At 40.1% G+C, this 15,502-nt stretch overlaps 1 protein-coding gene and 1 long non-coding RNA gene across 10 annotated transcripts in view; one reads left to right on the top strand and one right to left on the bottom strand.

Moving 5' to 3' along the window:
• The window catches only part of LOC124150937 (transforming acidic coiled-coil-containing protein 2-like), a 99,572-nt gene that overhangs the window by 4,295 nt on the left and 79,775 nt on the right, over positions 1-15,502 (top strand). For all 7 annotated transcript variants that reach the window (XR_007220165.1, XR_007220166.1, XR_007220164.1 and 4 more), the window contains exons 4-6: positions 225-525; positions 708-760; positions 1,228-1,303. Coding sequence is in view for 4 of the 7 variants with exons in the window: in XM_046523146.2 (XP_046379102.2) it covers positions 225-525; positions 708-760; positions 1,228-1,303 (430 nt within the window). In the remaining 3 variants the exon portion in view is untranslated. The remainder of the gene's footprint in view (positions 1-224; positions 526-707; positions 761-1,227; positions 1,304-15,502) is intronic.
• The window catches only part of LOC124150940, a 47,407-nt gene that overhangs the window by 4,170 nt on the left and 27,735 nt on the right, over positions 1-15,502 (bottom strand). For 2 of the 3 annotated variants that reach the window (XR_007220168.1, XR_007220167.1), the window contains exons 3-6: positions 12,083-12,234; positions 8,148-9,260; positions 1,207-1,417; positions 301-605 (exon numbers count right to left, since the gene is read on the bottom strand). This is a non-coding gene — a long non-coding RNA (uncharacterized LOC124150940). Of the gene's footprint in view, positions 1-300; positions 606-1,206; positions 1,418-8,147; positions 9,261-11,911; positions 12,235-15,502 lie in introns of all 3 variants that reach the window. The other variant, XR_007220169.1, reaches the window with a different exon arrangement.

The following is a 15,502-nucleotide window of genomic DNA, read 5'->3' as shown; positions in this document are numbered from 1 at the left end:
TAATATGCCCAAATAATGACTGAAGGTCTGTCAGCACCATACTCATGCTTGTGGGTTCGCATCATATATTCATCTCACTCAGAAATGTTCGTAGAGGGTTCATTACAAAATAACATCAGATATTCATGTTGAGTGATATACAGCAATCATTTGTCAGTACTCAACATATTTATGATACAGCTATTTTGTCCAATTGTTTGACATGTGAAGTTTTTTGTATTCAGAATACCGGAGACGATGTTGAGATCTTTGCTCCAGCAATGAAAGCAGCTTACACTACTGAACCAGCGACTGACTCACCTTCTGATCCACCGCCAGCCAATCAGCTGCCTGTAGAGGAGGATCTGCAGTCACATGACAAAGAAGTAGCCAAACAGCTGCCTGTTGTGCAGGGTCTGAAGTCACATGACAAAGAAGCAGCCAATCAGATGGCTGATAGCCTGGAGATGGTCCATGACTTTGGTGCAGGGGAAGATGGGGAGATGCCGGAGTGTGACAATGAAGGCTTTGTTCCTGCATCTGATGGTGAGTTTGTGTTCAAGTCTGCCCATCCACACGCACTGTACCCGCCATGATACTGCTGCCAGTACTACGAGTCTCACTGACTGCAATAGAGATGGATAAGTTATGTATGAGAGCTATTAGTCAAGATTGTATGTTAACATACCTTCTATGGGTTTTTTTTATCGTTTGTTTTTCTGTTTCAGTGTTTAGTGACAAGGCAACCTGGGAAATGCTGGATAAGTTTGGCGGAGATGCGGTAAGCAATATTAATACAACGATAGTTGTTACTACTACTACTACTACTACTACTACTACTACTACTACTACTACTACCCCGTGATGATCCAGGTTAGAATAGGTCTTCAGCAACCCATGCTTGCGATAAGAGGTGACCGTGTTTCTCGTAAGAGGCAACTTTCCCAATTGCATTGATCAATGCTCATGATGTCAATCGCTGGATTGTCTGGTCCAGACTTGATTATTAACAGACAGCCATCATATACCTGGAATATTGCACAAACTACTACTACTACTACTACTGTTACTGCTACTACTACCATTAGAATATTTTTGCTCAATTATTGTACTCTACAAAACAGTTGTTAGAAATGATACTACTAACATAAAATGCACACGTATGCTACTTAATAGGGGTTACTACTTCCGCTGAAACACTAGCTAGAGCTACTTAGGGTTATTAACCTGGCTTCTCTTCTTCTCCAGTGTAAAGAGTCGGATCTGGGCCGTGAGTCTCTGTTTGTCAAGTTTGATCCTCTTGTGCAGGGAGCTGCTGGGCCAGGTAAGGGAGACAACTCTTTGCATCTTGTCACTGACATGGTTTTAGGATGAGAGGATTGAGTGGTAGAGTTCCCTTCCATCTCGTCCAGCTTACACAGGCTATTCTTCTTGGTACCTACAAAATAATACTCATTTTGACTGGAAAAAAACCTAGACATGACAGACCGTGGCTACTGTGTCATTCATTTTTTAACACTGTCAGTTGATCACAATGATTATTATCAGACCATCCACAAATCCCTCTTTGTTTCGCTAAGATTTAAAGTGGATATTGCAGGGATTTATCTAGACTGGCTTAGAGGGCTTTACTTAGCCGGAAGTCTGCAGCTAAAGTCAATGGTAATTCCCAAATGGATATTAAATACTTCCCAATTCATGCAAATGATAGTTGCAACTAATGTGGCAGTTTGATGGAGGTGACGGACACTTCGCTGCTAACTGGACTAATAAAGAGGAAGAACATGAAATGCTTTCTTTTACATTGTTGCATTGAATGCAGTGTTAAATGACAATGTTGAAACGCCTGTGAAACTGAGAAAATAAGAACGGAAACTGATATTTTTCCAAATTTGCCTGCCAAGGGCACATAGTATGGCATCTTCCCGAGGCAAGAGAGTTAACTGCCGAACTAGGCTGGAATTCCTGGGCTTGATCGTTGCGCCACCAGTGGTTATTACGAGTTATGTCCCTTCTAAACCTCTCCTATGGACCAATGAGATTCCAGCTCTCGTATCACTTGCATTTGATTCAAACAAAATGGCGGCACCCAGTCAAGACGATCTGATCGATAATCAATATCTATATTGTGATAAAACGGGTCTTACATCGCAAATTGCATCAGATCACGTGAGCACCTTGATTAAAAACAAGGAAAGATTTGGAAAAGATCTGTTGCCACGAGTTAGCAGTGCACATGCTTTGCAAATCCTGCAATCGACCGAAATCTGCATGACAGTTTACGAACTGGATTTTGATTTCGTTGTGCGATTTTGATTGGCCTATGCATAAACTCGTTAGTCCAGGCAAAATGTAAGTCCATAATACCAGGCTAGTTCCGCTAGGATGGAAACTTTTATAGTCAGTTAACTCTCTTGCCTCGGGCAGATGAGAGTTCAGAATTCATGCTAAATCCCTGTGTAGATTTGTTGTGCAGTTGGATCCTTATGGCTCTGGATGAAGGATGGGTAGTTTAGGACAGTCCTCGCCCTAGTGTTACAATCACTGGTAAACCTTCTCGGATGTTGTGGCAGTGGTTTTAGGAGCTGCTCTCATCCACACAAACATTGTCAACTTTGTTTGCACTATTTGTTGAGGCTATGCTAATGGAGGCTATGCATATAATGGAGGACAAGAATCGGCCTCCAGAAGTCTAAGATCTGCTTTGTATCTTCCCCTGTCAGACAGAAGTAAGAACATTGGAAGCTATTCCTGTGACATTCACAGCTCTCAAGGAAAGACACCAATCTTGTGATGCTTTTGGAGACTCAGACGGCTCCGTTGTCATTCCCGACACAATTTGCTTTGCAAGGTTATGTCCCTTAGTGGTGCCAGAATTCTATAATCGCATCAGAAATGCAGAAATAAAATAAAATCCAAGTGTATCAAATACGCAACAAACATTACAGATACGCTACAAAAATAAAACTTGTGTGTATCATCAAAATATTGTGAAGTAATCCTGCGTATTCGATTAGCAAATCAGCAACTTATTTTGAAATTATAAACGGGCATTCCGTCAACCTTGCCAAACTCCACGATGACAGTTACATCATGATCATTTGCCATCACACTTTCTTGTTGAAGTATCGTGGTATTTTTTATTCCTATAAAGCTCTCGAACCCACACGACACCAGTTTGCAGGGACTAGATGAATAGTGTTTTAAAATATTTAACTTAAATACCCACATGTGTAAAAACTAGTGGGTAACAGAAATTTAAATACCCAGATAGAATTACTGATACCCAATGATTTTAAAATGCATGGGTAAAATACCCACAACACCAAAGCTTATCTGGAGCTCTGCACTTGCCCATTGACATCAACACTTTCTCTTTGATCATGTTGACATGAAAACTTTCTCATTGATGTGAACACTTTCTCTTTGATCATGTTGATGTGAACACGTGCCCATTGACATGAAAACTTTCTCATTGATGTGAACACTGAGTAGGACCATGTGTCATACTGTGTAGACAGGGAACTCACTGTATTCCAGGAGTAGAAACTTACATTTTTAGTCCACTAGCATAACCCTTAAAAATAGCAAATTTCTACTAGTCCTTATGATATCCATGTTAACTATTAGGCAGACTGGCTAGGACTACAGGACTAGTGCCAATTTCTAACACTGGTATTCTGTTATTGAGGATCATGTTTTAACTGGGCCCAGCTGTCATGACTCTCTGGCATTCTTAACAACAGTGTACAATTATGGATGCCTGCTGATATAGTTTTGTGTTTCACTGTCATAATCGTGAGCAACATGCTTTAGGTCTGTCTATTGCCAGGACGAAGAGATGAAGCTGAGAATCACAGACTCGAAGTCAAACTGTCAAATATGAACCATAGACAATAGAAAGGGTGAATAAGGTTCCACTTTACGACAGGTCCAGCGTTCCCATTTACCGGTAATTACCAGTTTTATACCGGTAAAATAAGGCTTGGACCGGTAATTCATGTGACTGCCAGTCCCTGTGGACGGGCAAATAAAGTACCTTATAAATCTTTGTTGTTGAACAAAACATCAGTGATATTCAAGTCTGTTACCATCAGGGTTTCCCTGTGTCTATTTCTAGGTTAAATATCCATTTGTAATGACGTCTGGAAATATATATAAAAAAAAGAAGAGAAAATTGTGACTGAAGTTCGTGTGAATGGCGTATAGATCTAACTAAGTTACTTCAGACATGACATCATTGTACTGAACATGATGTTGAAAGAAGAAACCATAATTTTCATACATTTTTTTATTTGTTGAAAGTTGGGACTGGCAAAAATTAGGGGGGACTGGTAAGTGTTAGAGATAACAGTCCTCAAGAACTGGCAGTTTCAAAAACAAGCGGGAACACTGAGGTCACGTGAATGGTAGCAGCAATGTGACATTTTTTTAACTATGACGTCACATATCCATGTTGTGTGACATCATACCGCTATAAGATGTCATCAATGGAATGTCACTGCACTATGATTTTTATCCATTTGCTCAAAGATGTGCAAACAAACAAGAGTTTATGATGTTTACTTCTAGACGAATGTTTTTTTATGTTGTGAAATATTTGTAAAAGTACTATCAATTATTACTATGTAAACATGTAACAAAACCAACTTTTGTCCTTACTCTTCCATGGAATCTGATTGGCTGATACATGAAATTTGGCCTTTCTGGTGCTACACTGATTGATTCACTCATTCGTGGTTTGTTTACAATAATAACTTAGAATTGACTTCAGTTTTTTTCTTTTAAGGATGTAAACACTGTTAATTTGCATAAACTCCATCAACACAGAAATATTTTGAAGTTAATTCTTTTAAATATACAAATCAACAACAATAACTTATTTAATCATAACACAAAAGCTGTAGATAATGATATGAAATCAGTGACATTCAGTGCAATAAGGCGACAAAAGTCCTGTCTACACTATTTTCAGCCAATCAGGAAACCGTAGTCCATTAGTGGGTGTGGCCTATTGTTTTCTGTTTATGGAAACATATACACTCAAAAACAACCTACTTAGTCAGCCAATCAAATGCCACATTTGCATAGGTTCATTAATGTGTCGTCAATTACGTACACGTTTCATATAAAATGTTATTCTCTAGGTCTAGATACGTCAATACGCTTCAATTTAGAAACACCTGCTGTCTGAACAGAGAGAATCAATCAGGCCCTTGATAATCCATACTTATAATAGGAATACGTAAATACATAAATAGAAACACTGACCTACTGTACTTTGTGTGGTTTTAGGCAGACCAGATGGGCAGATGTGAGCAGAATTTTAACTAGGTCTCGGATAACAAATTGTACTTACTGACTCTAGTTTTAACTGATGTTTTTTTCACTTGAAAATCGGAAATATTTGTGTTGATTGTTTTGATTGGTTTGTCGTTTAATGCCGCACTCAGCAATATTCTACCTATATGACGGCGGTCTGTAAATAATCGACCAGACAATCCAGTGATTGATATCATGAGCATTAATCCACGCATTTGGGATCAATGACGTGCATCAACCAAGTCAGCGAGCCTGACCACCCAAACCTGTTAGTTGCCTTTTACGACAAGCATAGTCGCCTTTTATGACAAGCATAGTCACCTTTTACGGCAAGCATGGGTTGCTGAAGACCTATTCTACCCCGGAATCTTCACAGGTCAAGCAGGATAAAGGTAACTTACCAATACTGATGAGTTTGTAATACCAACTGAATCAGAGTATACAAAACATAATGTGCTGTTTCATCAGTGTACATTGGTGAAGGTGGGGTAGCCTAGTGGTTAAACTGTTTGCTCGTCATGCTGAAGACCCAGGTTTGATTCCCCACATGGGTACAGTGTGTGAAGCCCATTTGTGCTGTCCCCGCCGTGATATTGCTGGAATGTTGCTAACAGCAGCGTAAGACCATACTCACTCACTCAATGTATATTGATGGAAGATGTTTAATCACAAATAGGAAACTGAAGGTGATTATGTAATGACAAAAGTTCCATCAGCTCAAATTTCCAGTATATTGTAGAAAGGGATGGTTATTGTATGCCGGAAGTGATGCGGCTCTATGTTTATATTTAGCACATGCTGTACATGTTGTATTCATACGCATGTTGTCGTTATGATGACACATCGGCTGTTTCGGCTTAGTATCAAGTGTGTGTCCCATTTTGAAATAAACATTATTCCACTCAGGAAATAAATGTGATATGAAACAGGAAGCTTGTTTAATATCCTTTACAGCATTAGAAATTGGCACTAGTCCCATAGTCCTTGCCAAGCTATCATAAGGACCAGCAGACATTTGCCCTTTTTAAGGGTTTTGCTATATGTTATCATTAAATGGACTAGTGGACTACAACTGTTAGTTTCTAACGCTGCTTTAATTATCTTTTACTGTTTTTGAGTGATTTCCTTTATTACTTCATAGTTATCTGTGAATGTGTGTCACTTTGCACTATCAAATGTACACCAATTTTCTTTCCTTCTTATTCTACAGTTAGGTTAGGCTAAAAAAAGTCTTGGTTCACAAAAAACGGAATTTCCATTCCCTCCCCCCCCAAAAAAATCCTTAAATATTCCGCGTCTTGAACACACGACCCCGCCATTGAAATGCTACAATACTTAAAAACAATGCGATCCAATATAGTGTGCAGTTACTTCCCTTTTACATTCACACTGCTTTCAGCACATCTCGATTGACGGCAATCAATTGAAACTGTTTTCAAATTTGGTCAATGAAAACATGAAATTTTCGCTAAACATTAAGAGACATCACTAGACATAATGATTTACAAATTCGGTGGTATTTGTGTACTCTATGCAGAACAATCTTTCATAGGCAGAGATTTAGATTACATGAGTATTTGTCTTGTAAAATAAGCCGGAAATAGCAATCAGCTGTTCACACATTTTCTCGCCAATCTATCGGTGATTTAGTTTTAAAAATGCTTAATGTCATGGCCAATATCATAACTGAAAAGAAATTTCAATACAGTGATAGGAAGACCAAAGACTTTGTATCAGTAACGACTAATGTTCATTTCAAGGCAAGTTCATGGTGAGTTGATGTGATTTGCCAATTAGTTCATATGCGATTACGCCATAAATAATGTAAACAAAATTGCATGAAATACTAAATAGTGAGTGAGTTTGAGGCCACTTTCAACAGTATTCTAGAGCTTAATGTGGGAGGAAAGCCTGAAATGATGCAGGTCTGAGATGTTTACCTCTTTCGTGAAACCAACGAGCACCGGTATGGTGCTGACATACCTAGAACATAATTTGGGTGAGCCTGGTTTCGAACCCGCGATCATAGGTTTCTGCAGTGCCCAAGTGGTTGTTGTGAAGATATTAATCCAGGTTATTGACATAATAGACATGACAGAGGTATAAATAGTTACTGCAAATGCCAGTAAAAAAATTCTATCAGGCTAAAGACCAAAACAATTGTCTTCAGAGTCGATTCACAAATTATTTTTTTTTGTGATGTTTCTGTTATGTTTAAGTTTTTGGAAGTCTGGATTTGACATAAGTACAAAAAACTACTCCCTAAATACTGACTATTCTGACACCCCTTTGTAACCTGACATTTTGAGACACAGGTTCGTACTTCGGGGCATAGCAAGTGAGTACAGTTTTACGCCGACTTATGCAATATTCAAGCAATACTCACAGTGGAGGACACTGGGCATTTGGCTTCACACGTTGAATCCATGTGGGGAATCGAACCCAGGTCTTGGCTTGACAAGCTAACACTTAAACCACGAGGCTAACCCATTGCTCCTTAGCTTGATAGCATAATACAAGCATGACATGTGTATCTCTAAAACAAGTAATTTCTTCGTAGAAGTTTGTGTGTTTCACTACTGCTTTCTCTGACTTCATGCTTGCAGTGGCTTCTGTTGTTTTGGATTTCATGAGGTTTGGCGTGTGGTTCTGGAAACAAATACAAGCCCTGTCTCTGTCTTTGGCAAACAGTTATCTTAAGCATGTAGTCAAACAGGGGCCTGTGGGATTCCAGGTGAGAATGTTTGTGGTTGCCGCTGACTAGGATGGGTATCGGGTGTGAGGCTCATTGACTGGCTTAGTACATTGTCATTGTTCCCCGATTCAAAAATTATGTATTTACCTACCTGTGACTGGTGACACAGGAGGGTTGTGTTGACTGTCATGGTGACACAGGAGGGTTGTGTTGACTGCCATGGTGACACAGGAGGGTTGTGTTGACTGTCATGGTAACACAGGAGGGTTGTGTTTACTGTCATGGTGACACAGGAGGGTTGTGTTGACTGTCATGGTAACACAGGAGAGTTGTGTTGACTGTCATGGTGACACAGGAGGGTTGTGTTGACTGTCATGGTGACACAGGAGGGTTGTGTTGACTGTCATGGTAACACAGGAGGGTTGTGTTGACTGTCATGGTGACACAGGAGGGTTGTGTTGACTGTCATGGTGACACAGGAGGGTTGTGTTGACTGTCATGGTGACACAGGAAGGTTGTGTTGACTGTCATGGTAACACAGGAGGGTTGGGTTGACTGTCATGGTGACAGGAGAGTTGGGTTCACTGCCATGGTTACATAGGAGGGTTGGGTTGACTGTCTTGGTGACACAAGAAGGTTGGGTTGACTGTCATGGTGACACAGGAGAGTTGGGTTGACAGTCATGGTGACACAGGAGGGTTGTGTTGACTGTCATGGTGACACAGGAGAGTTGGGTTGACTGCCATGGTGACACAGGAGGGTTTAGTTGACTGTCATGGTGACACAGGAGAGTTGGGTTGACTGTCATGGTGACACAGGAGAGTTGGGTTGACAGTCATGGTGACACAGGAGGGTTGTGTTGACTGTCATGGTGACACAGGAGAGTTGGGTTGACTGCCATGGTGACACAGGAGGGTTTAGTTGACTGTCATGGTGACACAGGAGAGTTGGGTTGACAGTCATGGTGACACAGGAGAGTTGGGTTGACGGTCATGGTAACACAGGAGGGTTGTGTTGACTGTCATGGTGACACAGGAGAGTTGGGTTGACTGCCATGGTGACACAGGAGGGTTTAGTTGACTGTCATGGTAACACAGGAGGGTTGTGTTGACTGTCATGGTCACACAGAAGGGTTGTGTTGGCTGCCATGATGACAGGAATTTGAGGTTGACTGTCATCACCGGACCTTTTATATACTGACACATTGAGTTTGGCTGTCAGTGGTTTCTGATCTCGCCGCCATGATGGTTGATGCTGGATGCCCCTGAAAACAAAGTGCACTTGTATGTCACAGCTGTCAAAGTAGGTGAAAATATACATCCACATTAATATATATTAGATGTAGGTGCAATGATTCACTGTTGGCTGCACATACTGTCTGTGTGGAGAAGCGTGTCATTAATGACATTTGTGTACATCACAAGCCCTGGCGACAGATTGCCAACAAATGCTTTAAACTTTTGGTACTGCCCTTGATTAGATGTAATGTTGGAGGCAGAAAATAAAAGTTTATACATTAGGTTTTGTATTAAAAAAGAGTTGACAAGGTTCAGACTTGTTCCGAACTGAGGGAACTGTATGTATATGTAAATACTGCAGGGTGTTAATTACACACAAACTTTGCCAAAATTCCTGATCTTCCGAACATTTAACAACCAAGCATGCCAAGGATGCAAAAGACATACATGTATCTAGGTTTCCAAACTAAGCGCCCTTGGCAGACAAAATTGGAAAAAAATCAGATTCGTATTAAATTCAGGGATATTTCATATTTCATTCAATGCAAAAATGGCAAAACTTAACATGAAAACCTCTTCTTGTATATTGGCCTGTTATCAGGGAAATGCAGGGCACCTCTGCAAAAGCAATAACGTTAGTTATTACTATTATAACATACCTTGGCAATAAAATTTCCAATTTGGGATCTTTTTCTGACAATTTCTTCAGACCTGGGGCCAAATTATCAGCCTGACAGAGCAGATCTAGATAAATCCCTGTGCAAGGACTTTTTTCCTTGTAAAATGTATTTTGCTTCCATTAAAATGAATCATACTTTATTGGAACAGAAAGTCCAATATATTGTTTTGTTTTGATGCACAGAAAATCCACTAGCTTCATAAGGTTGTTAAAGAGAAAACATTTTACAGTTAGGCTTTTTAGTACTCAAAACTGATGATAATGTACTGGAGGATGCAGTGTGTGGATGATATTGCCCATGAAGCACTGGTTTCCCTCCATGCATCTGTAACAGTGTAACAGTGTTGGAGAAGCTGTGCGATGTCTAACACTCCTACACCTGGGACAGGCTCTGTCAGGCATTATGGAACAACTTTGGGAGTTAATGGTATCTGCGATCTGATTGGCTGAGGTTGAAGTTTGTTTGGAATATGGAAACCTCATCTTATATTTGACCAAGATGTGCAGAATGGCGTTAACTTCTCACACCCTGATTCATGTCAAGTACATGCACATGAACAAGGCGATGTGTTCTTTGATTGGCTGAAGATGAGCTTGTAGTTATCAACTTATTGCAAAAAATATCATGCTTATTAAGTTGACCAAACTATGTCCAAGGGCATGTGGTATCTGTTGTGATATTGATGAAAAGATGGCAGTTTAACAGACAAATTCATATTCAGTTGCTTTTTTAATATTGCAAGCATTGTCTTTAAGGAACATATGAATGGCTCTCAGTTCTCCACACTGAATTCATAGTATGGATATATTCTTACCATGCTTACCAGCGGTAGAAACTAACATTTTTAGTTCACTAGTCTATATAGCAAAACCCTTAAAAAAATGGAAAATTTCTACTAGTCCTTATGATACCATAACCATTGGGCAGTTTGGCAAGGACTACAGGACTAGTGCCAATTTCTAACACCGCTTACTGATAACATTTTAAGATAAGTGTAAATATATCGTTTTATCCTTACCAGTAATAAATCTATGAAGACAGGTGCAGATGTATGGATATATGCTTGCTAGTAATAAATCTATCAAGATAGGTGTAAATAAATATGTCATTATATCCTTACCAGTAATATATCTGTGAAGATAGGTGTATATATATCGTATATCCTTACCAGTAATGAATCTATCAAGATAGGTGCAGATATATCATGTATATAGATATATGCTTGCTAGTAATAAAGCTATCAAGACAGAGGTAAATATGTCGTTATATCCTAACCATAAATAAATCTATGAAGATAGGGCAGATATATAGGATATATCCTTACTGGTATTAAATTTATCCAGACAGCTGCAGAGATAATGGATATATATCCATACCAACAGGTAATAAATCTAAAGTCTTTTCTTTCAAAAGGAAGTGAATGTAGGTATGTGTTCAGACATTTCTGAATCAGACAACTCCGTAAAAAACTCAAATTACTGTTAGTGTAAGTAATTACTCAGTTGGAGCTAAAGAGGTACCATTGCCTCCTAAAAGCATGTTACATGTATATATAGTTGCCCGTTCACCTGATTGTGTTACATAGTCCAGGGCACCTGCCTCAACCTACCAACAACAGTTATTCATGCCTCCTACACTTTTTACGAGCAACTTGGATCATAGTCAACAAAAGATCAATATAGCTGACATATGCATATTTGAAAGCCAGGTCACGCACCATTTACAATTATTATTTTTAAATAATTTCCATCAAATATGTGAATTATTGCTCATGGTTATCCAAATGGTATGGAAACAATTATATTTCTGCAGGTTGGCATGTGTGTTATACATATGGGCGAGTGTGCCTTGTTATACATGTGTGCAAGTATGTAGCGTTGTACAGTGTGGAGTGGCTGATACGACAGTTATCCACCAAGTATGGAGTAGCGGTTGTGAACGAGTCCTCGAGAAAGCATGTGACACAGTGTATATTGATGACAACTGTTGCAGATTACCATATCAATTGACAGTTCCTTTAATCCGGGACACTGGAACACACTGACATTCAGACCTTCAGCTGTGTGCCAAGTCTTGTGTGTAGGATGGGCTAACCTGGAGATCCTCCGAGTCTATATTACAAGACCGGGATGTATTATAGAGACAGACAAAATGTCAAAATGACTCACTTAGTTTCCACTGCTGCCCAGTTCTCCAGCTGTTCTCCTGGCTGTGTACAGACGAGGGTGTGACCAGCGTATAACTCGGAATAAGCCACAGCTACTGGGTGCACGGAGTCTGGGAGATTTGCTTGAACCAACGCAGGAGCACTATGTGGTCACTGTACAATGGGAAATGAAAGTGCGAGTGAGTTAACTCCTGTCAACCACTGCTAGTGGCTTGCTAACCTATTAATCCTATTGATGTGTTGTAGGTGTGCCGTGCAGGGTATAAGCCTCGATCATCTCTTTATGCTTGTAATATTCACTTCTTTGTTCATAGCGGGTCGGTGACATTTGGAAAATTGGGTTATTATGTATATGGTACAAATTATTGCTAAATACTTTCATGCGTAGTCACTGGTTTTGTTATTGGATGAATTTGACTTCCTTTGTGTGAAGCCCTGTTTACACTGCCCGGTCTCTGTCACTAAATCAGCATACTGCTCTACAGTGATTGATGGGTTATTGTAGTGTATGCTGAATTGCTGATCGCAAAAAATATTTTGTACAATACTACTGTATAATCAGACAATGATTGACAATAATTTAAAATTGTACATATGCTGTTGTAATCGATGGATTGTGTATGTACTGTGCAACTATGAGACAAATAGTGTCAATGCTTTTTTAGAGTTTGATATGGGTATTAGTTAGGACTACACATGTTTTTCATAACTGATGTGTGTGAACTTTGCTGGAACAATGTTTACAACAAAGGCAACGACACTACATGTTGAGTGAGTGTTTCTTTGTCCTGGAGTGCTGCCCCTGTGCTAAGTGAGCATATGGAAACACATTAGCCCCAGCAGGAAGATTGGGTTTCTGAACTTATATACTTGACTGCCAGTTGATGACAGCTAGCCCGTTTATGTCCTTGACAACTGTTGCTGGCTGCCAGGCTTATGCCTGCTATTTTGAAAGGGACATTGGAAAATAATGTGGAAACTTGTATTGTGAACTGTAGAGCAGAGTACACATGGTGATAGTGCAGCTTGGTTGTCACTCTTGACGGGCCTGATTCGTGTTCAGATGCTTTTATGGGGAGTTTTCCTAGCTTTGTCAAAAGAAATTTTAAACCCTGGTAATCTTTTCCTGTTTATTGTCATGCATTGTATCATGTTTGCCTCTTAGTGTATTTTTTTTATTCATTATTTTGTAGAAATTGCTTGCATTTGTGATTTAATATCACACAAGTGAAGCTTATAGTATGATGTGTAGATATGTGGGATGTTTTTGTTTTTCTGATTGTGAGGGCATCAAGATGGCATATTAGAAGTTTGTTAGGAGATATTTTCTATCTCTCATTCTTTTTATTTGATAAGATGTTATTCATGTAAACTCCATTTAAAATAGCAGACCCTGCTGTGTGTAACCCAAGTGAAGTGTCATGTACATAGTAGATCTAGTAACCCAGCTAAGGTGTTTGTCATGTAGGGCTGACCCCAGATAGTAGATCTAATAACCCAGGTGAAGTGTTTGTCATATAGGGCTGACCCCAGATAGTAGATCTAATAACCCAGGTGAAGTGTTTGTCATGTAGGGCTGACTCCAGATAGTAGATCTAATGACCAAGTTTAAGTGTCATGTACATAGTAGATATAGTAACCCAGGTGAAGTGTTTGTCATGTAGGGCTGACTCCAGATAGTAGATCTAATAACCCAGGTGAAGTGTCATGTACATAGGAGATCTAGAAACCCAGCTGGAGTGTCATGTACATAGTAGATCTAGTAACCCAGGTGAAGCGTTTGTCATGTAGGGCTGACCCCAGATAGTAGATCTAGTAACCCAGGTGAAGTGTCATGTACATAGTAGATCTAGTAACCCAGGTGAAGTGTTTGTCATGTAGGGCTGACTCCAGATAGTAGATCTAGTAACCCAGGTGAAGTGTTTGTCATGTAGGGCTGACCCCAGATAGTAGATCTAATAGCCCAGGTGAAGTGTTTGTCATGTAGGGCTGAACCCAGATAGTAGATCTAGTAACCCAGGTGAAGTGTTTGTCATGTAGGGCTGACCCCAGATAGTAGATCTAATAACCCAGGTGAAGTGTTTGTCATATAGGGCTGACCCCAGATAGTAGATCTAATAACCAGGGTGAAGTGTTTATGTCATATAGGGCTGAACCCAGATAGTAGATCTAATAACCCAGGTGAAGTGTTTGTCATGTAGGGCTGACCCCAGATAGTAGATCTAATAACCCAGGTGAAGTGTTTGTCATATAGGGCTGACCCCAGACAGTAGATCTAATAACCCAGGTGAAGTGTTTGTCATGTAGGGCTGACCCCAGATAGTAGATCTAATAACCCAGGTGAAGTGTTTATGTCATGTAGGGCTGAACCCAGATAGTAGATCTAGTAACCCAGGTGAAGTGTTTGTCATGTAGGGCTGACTCCAGATAGTAGATCTAATAACCCAGGTGAAGTGTTTATGTCATGTAGGGCTGACCCCAGATAGTAGATCTAATAACCCAGGTGAAGTGTTTATGTCATGTAGGGCTGAACCCAGATAGTAGATCTAGTAACCCAGGTGAAGTGTCATGTACATAGTAGATCTAGTAACCCAGGTGAAGTGTTTGTCATGTAAGGCTGACCCCAGATAGTAGATCTAATAACCAAGTTTAAGTGTCATGTACATAGTAGATCTAGTAACCCAGGTGAAGTGTCATGTACATAGTAGATCTAGTAACCCAGGTGAAGTGTTTGTCATGTAGGGCTGACTCCAGATAGTAGATCTAGTAACCCAGGTGAAGTGTTTGTCATGTAGGGCTGACCCCAGATAGTAGATCTAATAGCCCAGGTGAAGTGTTTGTCATGTAGGGCTGAACCCAGATAGTAGATCTAGTAACCCAGGTGAAGTGTTTGTCATGTAGGGCTGACCCCAGATAGTAGATCTAATAACCCAGGTGAAGTGTTTGTCATATAGGGCTGACCCCAGATAGTAGATCTAATAACCAGGGTGAAGTGTTTATGTCATATAGGGCTGAACCCAGATAGTAGATCTAATAACCCAGGTGAAGTGTTTGTCATGTAGGGCTGACCCCAGATAGTAGATCTAATAACCCAGGTGAAGTGTTTGTCATATAGGGCTGACCCCAGACAGTAGATCTAATAACCCAGGTGAAGTGTTTGTCATGTAGGGCTGACCCCAGATAGTAGATCTAATAACCCAGGTGAAGTGTTTATGTCATGTAGGGCTGAACCCAGATAGTAGATCTAGTAACCCAGGTGAAGTGTTTGTCATGTAGGGCTGACTCCAGATAGTAGATCTAATAACCCAGGTGAAGTGTTTATGTCATGTAGGGCTGACCCCAGATAGTAGATCTAATAACCCAGGTGAAGTGTTTATGTCATGTAGGGCTGAACCCAGATAGTAGATCTAGTAACCCAGGT

Source organism: Haliotis rufescens, unplaced genomic scaffold, assembly GCF_023055435.1.
Source record: "Haliotis rufescens isolate VD_foot unplaced genomic scaffold, xgHalRufe1.0.p SCAF_12, whole genome shotgun sequence".
NCBI lineage: Eukaryota > Metazoa > Mollusca > Gastropoda > Lepetellida > Haliotidae > Haliotis > Haliotis rufescens.
This window is presented reverse-complemented; position numbering and strand designations above follow the sequence as displayed.